Genomic DNA, 15891 nt, shown 5'->3' with positions numbered 1-15891 from the left:
TAAGTGGTAACACGTTATTTATGGTGAGCTGCAGCGACTCAATATTGAGGTCAGACTGAATGCTAACTCCACCATAGGACAGACAACTTAAACGACCTTTGAATAGGTACTACGCACCTAAATTTGGTTAAAGTGACGCATATTTTATGTTAAAATAGCAATAAAAAGGCAATATATCATTGGTATTCTATTTTTATAGGCTGTCTTAAATTAAATACTAGGATATAAAACTAATCATGTACGATTATAATATAAAGTGTATAATTTTTTCGACGAGCAAATGGGCCACCATGGGTTGGTAAGTGGTCACTGCCACCCATAGACATTGGCGCTGTAAGAAATGTTAACCATTCCTTACATCGCCAATGCGCCACCAACCTTGGGAACTAAGATGTTATGCCCCTAATATTATTGTTCTAATGGTTCAAATTATGATGTTTTTTTTAAAAACCGCTTGAAATATTAGTTTGTTCATAATTTGATCTATTTTAAGGGACAAATTTATTTTTAAATATGCATGCATTTATCGGTTTAATATTTCAATTATATTCGGCTAGCGTATTTTTTTATGATATCAACGTATTATTTTTTTTAAATAGCCATATAAAAACTCTATTGAATCATCATATTACAGTGTTGAATTAAATGTAAAGCTGTCACTGGTTCGGAAAGTAGATTTTACCGAGAAGAACCGACAAGAAACTCAGTAGTTACTCTTTTCCACCACTTAAAGTATGTCAGTAAAGAACAATATTTTTTTATATATCCTGCGTAGAAATCAATAAATACTAAGTCCACGCTTTTTTATCTTTAATATAATCTTGTATTATATGATATGCCTTGTTCTTAAAAGTTTATTTAAATAAGCTTTAAATTGTTTAATAGGCCAAGTTAAAAATAGCTGAATCTTATTAAACAAACGAATACCGTGCCCCAATGATATTCTAATAAACTTTACTAGAACATCATTGCCGTGCCCCAAAAGGAAGGATGTATTATCTTTACCTTTCCTCCTCGTGTCTATACAATGATATTTGAATTATTTATATTCTACCAAGAAAGGTATGTTTGGTATTTGAATAATATTTTATGATTCATTAAAAAAATACTCATATCACGAAAATAATAGTAGGTACATAACAGTGGCCATTTTTTTCTGGCTGGAAAAACGCGTTACGCGTTTCTTGAGAGTGGAGGTAATATGATATAAGAGAGCGTCATGCCTCTTACTATCGCGGCATACGAATCGATCTTATCCCTAAACCACACCAATTGATATTTCGTGTCAAAAGTGTAATAAACTTCATTGAATTGATATTTTTTCGACCTGACCACGGGGACAGGCGACATGAATGGCGGTTGAGCAACGCGACGGTCGCAAATCGAATCGGCATTCGTGCGACATTCGGCGAAATTATCGAGCGCAGCAAAATGAAATGATGACTCAAATTTAAGAACCGAAACCCGAAAGTATAAAATCACGAGTAAACATAATCCACTTATCGCTGTTTTATGAAAAAAAAAACAAACAACTAAATATAACATTAATCATTTGTTATGTAGGTACCTGTTTTTTGTTTGTTTTATATTTTATTTTGTTATTATTGTATAGTTTTAAGTCTATAAGCGTTGACAACGAATACCGATGTACGGATAAATCCAATAGGGGTTTTGTTGCGTCGTTCTTAATACAGTACAATATAAATAAAATGTATATTCACTTAAAATAAATAAATAAAACTTATATATAAACTTAAATTTTAAGCGAAAGTTCCGGTAACAACTTCACCGACATTAAAATCGCTATTTATACACGAATATTAATGCACGATTCTGCATGTTAATGCACGATTTAATAATAAATACTTACATTTCATGTACATAGTACAGATTAAATAATATCCTCTGATTTTATTTTGATTAGGAATCAATAAAAGTTCTCTAATATTAGTTCTTTTGATTATTAATGTTCAACTCTTTAAAAAATATAATTATCCTTAATTAAAGTTTGGTATTGCAGCAAAATTCATCGTTACAAACTAATGTAAAGAAATGTTCTTTAGACTTATATTTAAGTACTTTATAAATAAGTTATTATAACTTTTTCCAATATGTATTAAATTTAAACTAAATATTTGAAATTTTATAATTGTTTTAGTTAAATGGCTGTTCAATTAGGTACTTTTGGTAACCAAATTACTTGAATCGGTTGACAGCATTTTATTAATCGGTAAAAAACGTTACTACGACAGAAAATGTAAGTGTTGAAAATCTTTTGTATTGGTACTACAAAATTAAATTATGCAACGTTTAAAGCACTTTCTATTGGCAATTGAAATATTGAAATAATTAATAGTTAAATTGAGTAAATTTGCCTAATTAAATCAAATAATTAATTTTATCTAAACGAATTTGTAATATTTTATTTTATTGATATTATAGTAATATAAATAATTGTAAGGCTGCATAAAATTCGAGTGAATGATATATAACAAAGGTGTTCGAATAAAGGTAAAGTAATGAAACGTAGAGCTACGGTTACAAATATGTATATGTATGTCGTTGACCCCAATGTAATTAGCATAGAAGAAATTAATCAATCTAGTAAACGTTACTAGTTTTAATGAAGTTTATGGAAATAACATATAATTTATGTTTCAAACTAAAGTATAAAGTACCTCAGATATTTCCTGGATTTATTTTATTTAAACTCACAAATACTAAACATTTAATTTTAGCACATTCTAAGTTAATTGACAATATTAATGAATAGGATTGTTTTAATAAATTTAATTTATTACAAAAAAATTATGATAAAAAAGGGTGGCGCTAATACTTGTCGACTTCCAGACAAGATGTATTACATACATATAAGTATAATTGTATTTAACTAACATGACTTTGTATTTTTAAATGTTGAAAAAGAGTAACTACTGAATTTCTTGCCGTTTCTTCTCGGTGGAATCTTATACTCATATAGTTTGTTAAATGACGTTTCAAAAGTGCTTGTAAAAGAAAGCCTACTTGAATAAAGTAGGTATAATTTGATTTTTGAATTATTTTCGATAATTTTTTTTTAACCTATAAAATTATATTAATTTAGGTACTAATTCTTTTTTTAACTAAAATATTAACCAAATTTTCTAAAAGCAGTTTTTCTTTGTATTCTTTAAAATATGCTTACTACAGCAAGTCCAGACGTTTTCACCATTCTCAGTCCAAAGATTGCATTACTCTGGGGAAGACTAAAACACAGAATGAACTCCTGCATGCTACAAATGAAAATCATATTTATGCTTTAGAAATTCATTCATTAAGATCAATACTATTGTAATCTGTCTATTAACAGCGCTAGACAATATAAGGCAGACTTTGAAGTCGCTTTAAGAAATACCTATTTTGATACGTCTAGTGGGCAAACTGATTAGTTTTAACAAGACCGGATATGAAATATTATTTTCTAATATTATATATTTATTTTTAGACAAACGTATAAGTCAAAGTATTAAACGTTGTAGTATTATTATTCTAAGTATTATAATTTTTATAATCTAAATGTATCGTATTACCTATTTAATGTACTTGTAGTATATAATTGTTTAGAATAAAAACTTTTTGAAACAATTAATTAATTGTAGGTAATGTGATGTTACAAAGAACATTTGTTTCGGTGACTCACTCATAAACCCGTTCTGACTTCAAACGATAGACCGCAGTATTATGGACTCATTGCTCTCTTAGGTTTAGTCATTGGTTTAGTTTAAGGATTAAAGTTTAATACCTATCTTCAAGTTTTTTATTAAAAACACAAGTTAGCTACTAATAGTCAATAATTAATTTATATCTTATAGGAATCATCTAACATATAGTAATTAATTTCAGTATTCAAAAAATATAATTATATTAAGCATCGATTATAATATATTTTAACAAAATAACTATACATAAAATAATCAGGTGGGCAAAGCTGCGGGCGAAAATTTGTCTTACATACTTTTTTTTCTTCTGATCAAACAATACTGCGAGCTTAAAATAAAACAAATTTTATAATTAAGTATATAAATAATTATTATATTAATATCATAAATAAGTGATTATTTTCTTTTCATTACAAAATTATATAAATCAGATTAACATTAAGTGCAATTTTAGAAACAGTTAAACATGTTCAAATGTTTTACTCAACTACCACTTAAATCGATTCACTGTACGATTTATACATAAACGGCGAGACTGGCGGACCCTCCGTCTAGCAGGGGTGAGACGAGTGACCTTGATGCACCCTTTCCGGTACGTATTCATTATTACTTACAGTACAAATACACGACAGATTTTAATGAATTCAGATTAATCTTATTTCAAGGTGGAGGAATCTATTAATCGCAACTTGTCAATAACAATGACGTATTGTGGTGACACACGCAGGGCCGGTAAGCAGAGTCCGCGAGTCACGCACGGCGAGGTGCTCGAGCGTCAGTCGCATCGTTCGCGCCGCCCGCGCTGCACGCCTTCGAGTCGGACCCCAAGCGAACATGAAGCTACTAGTGCTCATCGCCGTCGTCGCTGCCGCGGCCGCGCAGCAACCGCCTCGCACGTCGGTCCCACATAGGGAACAGTTTCGAGTTATCTATGAGTGGCGCACAATTGATTTCGAATGGGAATCGCAAACTGATCGCGAAACCTATCTAAACACGAGTCGATACATTCCTCAAAATGTGTTGATTTCGGGAATAAATTTCTATGGAGACAATATATTTTTAACTCTTCCGCGTATGTTAGACGGAGTACCGGCCACCCTCGCCTATATTCCTGCATATCAAAATGATACCACGGCCCCGAAATTGAAACCATTTCCTAGTTGGAGCGATAACAACATCGGTAATTGTGATGCTCTACAATTTGTGCAAAATGTTGAGATTGATCGAAACGGGATAATGTGGATTTTAGATAATGGTCGCGTTGGTACTTTGACTCAAAACCCTAGTACGAAGTGCCCGCCATCGATCGTATTAATTGATTTAAAGTCAGGCGAGAATAAAATAGAGCGGATACCGTTATCCCAGGACACAGTAAATCCTAGCACAACCTATCTCAATGACCTCGTAGTGGATAATCGTGATGGTGATTACGCTTATATTACTGACAACAGTGCTGTCGATCCAGGCATTATAGTGTTTCGACTTAGCGACAAAAAATCATGGAAGTTACGTGACAAAAAGTCAATGACATCAGTGCCAGAAGCCGCTTTATTCCGTCTCAATGGAACAACAGTCAACCTTCCTGTGAACATCGACGGTATAGCCCTTGGACCTCAATTTTTGACCGAGGACGAAAATGTCGATCGAACTGTTTACTTCTGCCCGCTTGCGAGCTTCCATCTTTACGCAATAAATGCATCCGTTTTACGAAATGAATCACTAGCTACCAAAAGTGATGGTGCTTTACGCCCATACATCGTCGATCTCGGAACAAAAGCATCACAAACGGACGGAATGAAGATGGATTCAACGGGCGTGCTCTTCTTCGGTCTGATTGGCAGTTCGACTATAGCTGAATGGAACACCACTGTCGACTTTAGCGTTGGTCAACGTACAATCGCTCGCGATCCAAACTACATCCAGTGGATAGATCGCTTTACATTTGATGACCGCGGTAATGTCTATGTTATAATAAATAGGCTATACAACTTTGTGAAAAACCAAGTGTCAGTGGAAGAAGTAAACTACAGAATTCTACGCTCTTACACCGGCCTGAAGAGCTACATACATTCTGAAGATCTAAAACCACCGACTCCGCCGCAAAATGCAGCGGCAACAAAAACGATTGCAGCGTCGATGCTGGTATTCGCTTTAGCTCTTCTTTTCGCTTAGTCACCTAAGGCTCCCGGTCATTACACACGTTGACCGTGAATTTACTACACGACGCTCGAATGATGCGTGTAAACATTACCAAATATTTAAAGTTACCTTGACCCCGTGGTCTTTCAGTGATAATACGCAATGTAGATAGCTTTGTATATTATTATAATATTTTAATCTAAGTTTAATTATATTTAAAAAATTTGATCTTGCTGTTTTTGAGAGCGTCGAACGCGCGTTGAAGACGATCTGTGTCGTCGCATGTAAAACAAAAGGTCGGGGACGTGTTGCCAAACGACACGTTTCACTCAATTGTAAACATTCCATACGTGTAGGTACATCATAAATATGATATTATATATTTTTTCTAATGATATTATGATATTTAATTAATGGCCAACCAATTAAAGTAAGATCTTTCCTCGGTTAATCTGATGAAATACGATGTCGGAAAGCTTATTTATTTATACCATATCATTATAATTCTAGTTATGAAAGTAGAGATAAGCGATAACATTAAAATGTATAATATACTACATATACCTACTACTTAATAATGTGCGTTTCTTATATGTACGGTTGTGACGATGTGTGCGACTTGGAATAAACGTGTTTAACACATTATAATGAAGTTTTTATTTGTTTTCGTACCAGGTTAACGTAAAGTGCTAATATACTAAGTACCCTAGGTACACTGAGTGCTCAATACATTTTTAAACAAGGATGACGTAAAATTTATTTTATGATCACTGTTGGTTATTAACACCAAACATAACTATGTCAAATTTATTTAAGAACATTGTGTAATATTAAACATTTTACTGCTAGCCTTGCTACTTTTTGATATATATATATTAAGACATTACTATATTTTGTTGTCAAGTTATGGAACATATTAAATATTAAATTACAAAAATATTTCTACAACAATTAATCCTGCGATATCGTTATATAAAGTAACAAAAACATTTGAATAAAAGAAAATTTTAAAACTTTTACTTACTTTTCTTTTCTAGGAAGTATTTATCGATCACTTGAGAGTTTGATATAAAAAAATTGTTGAATGTTATTAAATGTCATTATAGATTATTAATTTGACATATGTTAATTAACTAGATCTCACTGTCATTTCGATGTCTTATCGATTGGTATTCAGCGAACTTTTTTTAATCGAGCGGTCTTAATTAGAAACAACGTAGAAAGTGGTCTTGTTTATAATGAAAGTATTTGTTACCTCTGTTGTAATATAACTTTTTAAAGTAAATTATGTAGAATATAGAATACTTTAGGATTAAAAATTCGATAGCGTATACTTAGAACTGTTTATATTCGAAAACACAGAGTATATACCTAAACGTATTAACATTAACGTAAGCAATTGGATCACCAACCCACATTGGAGGAGCGTGGTGGAGTATGCTCCAACCTTCTTCTCAAAAAAGAAGAGGAGGCCTTAGCCCAGCAGTGGGTAATTTACAGGCTGTTAATGCAAGCAATATGACATATTATTACCCGTTAATGTCTCACAGAGCTAACCCTTAAGAATAAACATGTTGTTTATTTTACCAAACTGCCTCGGCATAAATATATATAAACAAAAACTCATTAGTTGTGTAAACGCATAATAAAAAAAAAAAACTAAAAGAAAGCTAGTACAATACGCGGAATCCAAGTTGGCTAGTAAGAAATTAGTCACGAGTGGGCGCGCAGATATATTTACTTTTAGAAACCAGAATTCAAAATGCATTCTGTATCTTGAACTAGAGATGCATTAACGCTTATTGTGCGGATACAATTACATAAATAGTAGATTATCGTATATAATACAGTCTTACATGCGCGAACCTGTCGAAGAGCCTTTTCTTAAGCCGGGCGACTTAGATTACGCTTATAATTATACCAGCATTGTTATAATCATTGTCAACATTGACACATCATAAACAATTAGTACAAGCTACTTTGAAGATAAAGTATTATTTCTAAATTCCTACTACAATGAATAATCATAGAATCTGGTTATATTCAGTTATTCGTACAGTTATTAATACCTAATTTTACTATTGGAATGTTTTCGGCACATTATGCACATAACAGACATTAAAAACTTCCGATTTACATGTTAAAATTTATATTGCTATCGTTTATGATTTTCCTGCTGACGTACAGTCAATAAAGGAATCACGATATTGCCCATAGAATGTTTCATAACCATTCTAACCGCAATATGTTGAATGTTTTATGATGTGTTATTTTTTTACTCAAATTTATTTATAAGCCATGACATTTTTGATATAATAAAAAATTAAACGATTGTCATTGCAGAAAAAAATTATAGATTATTTTTTGTTAATGTTGAAATATAATTTTTGATTAATAAAAAATATAACAATTTCCCGTATGTAAAGCGTGACTTAAACTACTTTGTGAAAAGGTACCTAAATACGAGCGAAGAACAAAGAACTATTACATAATAAAATACATCGTACCTTATTTTGTTTATATAATACATTTACATTCATACCTTATTTTGCAACAGAGGTCTAAAAATATTTCTGAATAAATTGTCACGTATGGGAAAATATACCTTCGTGAAGTCGTATCGAGTAGCTAGTAACTTATACGTACCTAGTATAATTTACGAGCTACTCGATTCGACTTTTCGAAGGTTTATTTTCCCATTTTTCCAAAATTTATTTTAAATATAAATCGATACATTTTACATTCTACAAATCTATACTCATTAATGGTTTTTTTTTATAATGCCCTCCTGATAAACCACAAGACCAAAATACATGAACTTATACCCGAAGATGCAGCGCGTTTTGGAAAAGATATTTGTGTATAATATTATTCTATAAGTAGCTGTTTCGGTTAGAATTTAGAATATTGGCGTGACAAGCGAGACATTTATGTTCGTGTATTGAAATATAATTATGAAAATATATTACGTTAAGTGACATCATCGTCCCTATATGTCCTGGCCACAGAACATACACATAAATCTGCAATCATTACGCTGTTCTTAATCTTCCAAACATTTTATTATCTTCGAATTAGACAAAATCACAAACGTAAGCGACATTATATATTTATGGAAAATGTAAAAATAACAATATATAAAATGCCGTGAGTATGCTAGGGTACTTATGACTTAGGTATCCCTGAAAATATAATTAATATATCCCACACTTTTATATTACAATAATGAATGTCGAAAAAACAGCGCTGCAAGTTTTAGTATAATCTTATTCATATGTTTACTAAAAATATAGTATTGTAAAACTAAACTATGTTCAAATTTTCGACGTATTAACATTCTACGTTTCACCTTTATCTATCCTGAAAAAAGTATTTATCAATAAATAGCATAAAACAAACTCGCTTTGAGAAGAAGAAAACGATCTGCTTCGCTACAATAAAATTATGACCTTGTCAGTTAAAATTATCTAAATTAAAATTCATTAGCCGTAAGCCATATCTATGTTTTACAATATAATTATTTTTCATATTTATCATTTGTGAAATATTTAAAAAAAATAATTATAAACGAACGTTACAAAAATACCATTACATATTAAATATATTCTAAATAAGCGCACTTCTCAGTTTCTTCATTAAGAAATAGCACGTGAACGAAGCCGGGGAAATCTTCTTAAAATAAAGGCTAAGAGTGTATTGCACCACGATGCTCTGCTCTGTGAAAAGCTCATATTCAGAATTATTAGAATCCAAACAACAGACCTTATATCGTTGTAATATAGGTGGAATTAATAAACTAGCAATATAGTAGAACCGTTATTCGTATTATATTATAACTGAAGATTCGTAGCCTTTCGGAACATGTAATTATTAATTATTGACGGTTAAGAGCCGGAGCGGCCCTGGAAAAGGCTAAATCGAAAAAACTACCCAAAAAGTCGTCTATTATTGAAATGATGTCTTTCTCTCTTTTACACCTTAAACACTAGTAATACTAATACTGTAAAAATCTTTATTAAAAGTGACCCCACCCTGGGTTTGGTTCATTTTTTGCCTAGTGGATCGGATTTCGATTTAATGGGGAAACGCTGCTGGCATTCTTGCCACCATGATGGTCCTGATTTGTGCAGTAACTGTTATTAATTTTTCTTTGATAATAATTAAGATTTTAATAACTCCTATGCAAATAAATATGTATTCTAATTATTTATTATCAATCAGATGAACCGAAAATTTACTTCGAGTGAGCAATTTAAATCATAAAGCTAGGACGAAGGTTAATGTTTAAAATTACCTTGCCATGCACAGCTACGAACATTCTTGTCACCGTTATACACACATACCTAAAACCTTTAACTTTGTTAATATACCAATTAATAGGACCCTTGCCGCCTTCGCACGAGTAAAATTTTTTTTTTTTATCTAATAAGATTTTAATCGATCTAATCGCTCGTATTGTGTTAATGCATCGTTCCTTATTATTTGCTTTCTTCTCGCCTTTTTTCCTAAATTATAACATTTTTAAGCTACTGGTCCGAATTGCATGAGTCAATATTAAACTAGATAAATGTTTATTGTGAATATTTTATTTATTTTTATAAGGATTTATACGTTGTAACATTAAATTGGTTTAAAGTTATTGTTAAGGAGTGTAATTTAAATATATAACTAATGTTTTTCTAACAATTATATCGATTTATATTGTTACATACTTTCCTCTTATAAATAAATATTTTTTACATCCAAAGATGCCATCAACATAATAAATTTTTTATTAAAATCTAAATTAAATAATACATTATTTAAGTAGACTTTTACAAGCACTTTTGAATCGTCATTTTAAACCACTATATTAAGCGACGAGTTCTAACCGGTTCGAAATGTCTACATAGAAGATCAGGCAAGAAACTCAGTTCCTAGTTACTCTTTTCCAACATTTGACAAAGTTTTGTCAGTTAGATACAATTATATATGTATAATATATCGACTTGGCGGAGGCACTGCCGTGCCCTCAGATCCAGCCTGAGAGTCAACAAGTATTAGCTCCACGCTTTTCTATCATCTGTATAATCTTACCTATATACTTATTTTATATTTTATCAATGTTTTTTAACAAACTATTTGAATTTATGAATCGGCGAACTTAAAAATATTTGCGGAATTTTATTATTGAAACGAATACCACGAAATACTTATATACTCATCCTTATTTCTCGTGTTCATACAAAGCTGGGATCCTCAAGAGATGTAAATTGGTAAAATATTTTTGTTTAAAAATAAATTTTATAAGAAAAGTATAATCATATCTACGGAATATGTCAAACTGAATAAATAACATCGTTATTAATTACAGAAATTAACCACATAGATACTCTGAGCATAGCAATTGAACTCAAAGTATAGTAACGTACATTGCGCACTTGCACTGTAGTGATTTGGGAAAAGAATGAGGCGCGTCATCGTTGATCTATCTGTAATTGGTAACAAACTTATATACAACAATATCAAGCCTGTTTTTTTTTTATTACATAGTAAAAATTTTGCTAGCTGTTGTTGTTTGTTATTGTATTTTTAATAAACATAATATAGCGGAATACATGTTATACTTGAAGATCGTGAATCGCAAGTTTGAAAACTGGTTGTGTAAGGTGAGCAACAGTTTTTCAACATACATATCGTAGGTGTATTTTTTTCATTAAATGTATATAACTAATTAATCTTTGTTTTTATGTTTAGATTTATCACTTTATTGTCACTTTAAGTAATATGTGAAATTCTTTTCAATAGTTTAATAAATATGCTTTTTTTTTAATATTACACATTTAAATTTCCTATTTAAATACATTATCACTGTACCATTGTTGTTACCAACGTCCCTTGGGTCATCAACCCGTCACAAATGATCATAGGAAAACATAATCTTGTACTAAGGCGATCATATGTAAAGCTCTACTACAAGTAGAAGAAGTACATGTATCTAAGTATAAAAGTACCAGGTCGATAATTCTACAAAAAATTGTCACTTTATCTCAATCCAAACGAAACTTAATCGCTGCTGCTCAGTCGTTTTCCTATTCTACTAACAGAACAATCCAGTTGCCATTCGATCGAAGTTAGATCTGAATATACATGGAACAGTATCATAACCGATACAAATATGTAGAATTGACCCGTTACAAGTTATAAGCTAAGGTTTATTTTGTGAGAAATAGTTATAGATGGCTCGGAATAGGATTAAGAACGTATAATTACCGTTATAAGTTAGTAGAATTGACCACCAGCCCGTGTCCTGTGAGTCGGGATAAAGCCATATTATTTTCATAGGACATTTTCGAACCCAATCCGCATCGCCGCTTTAATGCACGGTCAAAACAGAATTTGCTAATTTTGTTTAAATACATGCAGGTTGACGATGTTTTCCTTCACCAGCGGTGTCTGGGTTTGATTTCGATAAAGATACTCGTCTTTTCCGAGTATTAAAATGGATCCTAGAATAAAACTTAATAGGATATACTTTCTTAGAAATATTCTGTAGAACCCGGACAGCCGTTTTCACTAGCTTAATAAAAATCATTACTTTAATAAGCGATTCATTTACCCTAACTAGGTCACTATAAAAGCTCTAGGTTAGACGGCGCTTGCTCTACCATTGTGTGTTTTTTTTATAAAATATCAAGATTATATAAGAAAAGGTATTAACGGTTCAACCTAAGTAGGTAAAGTAGCTTTATGTATTATGTAGTATATTTTGGATGTTTTTTTTATGAAATTATATATGCCATAAAAAAATGTAATTTTGAACTCAGGAAATGATTTGGCCTTCACGCTTTGAGAGACATCCGTCGCCCAGGCATTGATATATTGTATTGTAAGATTTTCAAAATTCTATTTACAAACAATACTGGTTTGTGCCAAAATCGCTGTTAGTTTAATATTTTTACTTTCATCTAGACTAAATGAAGGTGCCACATAACACATGAGGAATGATTACAACATATATATATAATATATAAAATAAATTGTGTAAATATTTTGATCTTCTGAAAAACTTTTAGATACGAATAATTTCTTGTCAATTAAATAGTGTGATTACGCTCGGTTCTACGATTCTGTAAAGTTCGAACAATTGAAAAGATCGGTAGCGATTGACTGATAAATCGCAACGGATACTGGTTATTAGAGACACGATTTTTCTATAATGTTTACATAACCGTTTCAATATAAAATTTAATACTAGTGTTAAACCATCAATACACTTCCTTATTAGCTTAACTTTATGAATACGTGCTGGTTTAGAATTATTTTATTTTCCATTTTGTATCATCAAACTAACGTCTATTTTATTTAACGATCAAATTGATTGTATTTTTAGATGTAATCGATATTTGAACTCATGATCATATAAATGCGGCTTTATAATGTAATTAAAACAAGTGAGGATGTAAATAAAATATTAAACAGCGATTGACGTTTCAATTGAAATTAGTATTCTGAACAGTTGAAAAAACCAATGATGTCATTCATTGTATTATAGTTAGTAAATTATCTTTTCGCATCTATAATAAATCCTTTGTTTTAAAGAAGTTTGAGTATATTTAAAAGCAACTGTTGTGATGCTGGATGGTAAGCAGTTGTATTGGATTTAAGGAGGATAGCTTATAAGTAGAGCAGAGATGTGTAGCATATAACAGTGTATTCCACACTTTTTTCGCTCAACTTCATTCTCCTGCCTCGCCCCATATAAATACATATTTGGTATTTTTATTTTTTTATTCATATCTCTTGTCAAATATTCATTTACTCTCTTCTTAATATATATATATATATATATTCAAGAAGAGAATAAATCCATATTTTTATTTGGCCTTATCCGCTTCTCTATTATAGTTCTCGAAATTTTCGTTTTGAAAGAAACCGGGGTGAATTTTCTAACGTTATGTTTCCTTGTCCAACTTTGTATGAAGTTCATAATACATCACCAGAAATTACATAACTTAGGTGACATACAAAAACTTTAAGTAAAACGTTGCCAAATTCAGGCATCTGATGGTAACTAATCAAAATCACAAATCGACATTGACGGTATAAGAAATATTAACTACTCCTTACACTACGGTAATATGTAGTCTAACTTTGGGAACTAAGATGTGTCCATTGTGGCTGTAGTTACACTGGGTCACACATCAAAAGATATTGCTATTTAACGATAGAATCTAACCTACCACCAAATAAACCAAGTACAACCAATTATTTAGACAAATATTAACTTAAAAATAACTAAATTAAAAAAAAATACCCAAGTTTCTACCAAACCGATAACGCTGTCATTACTCTGTTTATTAAAAATAATAAAAATATACTATATGTTATAATAGTTGTGTGTTTATTGAACTTCTTTTAATAGCTTCATCAATGTAAATTGCTTATTTACAGTATCTATCTAACCTGTTTATCTTGTTGTTAATCCGTACAATGGCCTCTGGTTAGTATTTATACACTGTTTCAATGCAATGTATCTCATCTTCGTTTGTAACAACAATATGAAAAATATTTTAATAGCATTTGTAAGTTGAAAACATTATACTTATTAGTACCGACATATTTACATTGCGTTTCACGTTCAAACGTTATTAAACTAATAAATGATATATCATTTTCATATTTATTCCATTTAATGCTTCCTCGCCGTGCTATTGAAGCTTGTAAAATGAACGCAATAATATAAATTATTGCGTTCATTTTACAAGCTCTTTGAAGTATTAAATTTTATAGAGTTGATATTATATTCGTATTGATTTAAAAGTTTTAAATTTTTAATAATGAAGTTAATTATTTAAACAATTTAAGAATCATATTCTTGTAACATTTTTTTGAACTTTTATACACATTAATTTTGTAATAATAATTATCTATCTCGGTTTCATGAAATATAAGTAAATTTAATATACAATTCTGAGCATTGACTTCCTTTCCTTCATAGGCGAACTTGTAGTTTATTCCACCGCGCTGCCTAAATACGGTTCGGTGATCCACGTATGATTTACTTAATAAGAATTTCATACGAAATATGCTGGTTTTCTGATGATGTTTTTAATGCATGCCATGCTCAAACTAGCTTAGTGGTTGACTTTAAATAACACATTTGCAGTTACGTTTCACTCTTGGACACAATAGGTAGTCACTGAGGTATTAATTAACATAAGCAGGTGCATCATTGTCTCGTCCAACTTCAAATAGCACATCAAATGTCTAGTTTACCCACACTCTGCTCGAGTGACGCTTTCAAGGCAGTCCTATAATTTGGTCGTGTATAATGCAAACATAGATGAAACTTCAACTACGTACTAAGCCTTAAGGTATGTGCACAAAACTAACTGTGACACTATTGTGACAGATTACCCGGAAAATTAAAAAATGAACTAAGATGTTTTTTTTGTTTGTAAGAAATACCTACCAGCTTCTCGTCCCAGCTGCACATGCATATACACAAGAATATCCTTACAATAATGTATCCAACTTATATATTGAAAAACGAAGACAAAAAGAAATAATCTTGATATTTTCCAGCTAGGAAAGTTGAAATTCTTGCGTTGTTTTTCTCCTTTAATATGCTTGTATTACACATATTAATTCGCATAACAATCCATTGCGTATTTTAAAAGATCTAAGCGTACAAATGGAGGGAAACGACTTTGTTTTATACTATGTAGAACTGCATTTCTGGATGAGAGACTGGCAAATAAGCCACTTATGGTAAAGTGTCACCACCGCCAATAGAAATTTGCATTGTAAGAAAAAGTATACATTTCATATATCGCTAATGCGCCACGCCTAGTTTAAAACATAACAAAACAATTCAAAACAGGAGTAATTAAGCTAAATTACAATCTATAATATAAGTAAATAAATTAAACTATTAAATATACCATATTATTATTTAGATTTTTGCCTCGTAACTGATGTCAAACAATATTTAAACGAGACACAAGCATTGTTACATATATTTTTAGGATAGGTGTTTAAATAATAAAATCCTACTTTTGCGTCCCAAGAA

At 31.0% G+C, this 15891-nt stretch overlaps 1 protein-coding gene across 1 annotated transcript; it reads left to right on the top strand.

The window, feature by feature from the left end:
* The first annotated feature begins 4462 nt into the window (after nt 1-4462).
* LOC125065720 (protein yellow-like) lies at nt 4463-6482 on the top strand. The gene has a single exon (XM_047673500.1). The coding sequence runs from the start codon at nt 4533-4535 to the stop codon at nt 5868-5870; it is 1338 nt and encodes a 445-aa protein (XP_047529456.1). The 5' UTR covers nt 4463-4532; the 3' UTR covers nt 5871-6482.
* The last annotated feature ends 9409 nt before the right edge of the window (nt 6483-15891 follow it).

The sequence above is a fragment of the Vanessa atalanta genome, chromosome 8, assembly GCF_905147765.1.
Source record: "Vanessa atalanta chromosome 8, ilVanAtal1.2, whole genome shotgun sequence".
Taxonomy (NCBI): domain Eukaryota; kingdom Metazoa; phylum Arthropoda; class Insecta; order Lepidoptera; family Nymphalidae; genus Vanessa; species Vanessa atalanta.
The sequence above is the reverse complement of the archived record's forward strand: the minus strand, read 5'-3'. Positions and strand labels throughout refer to the sequence as shown.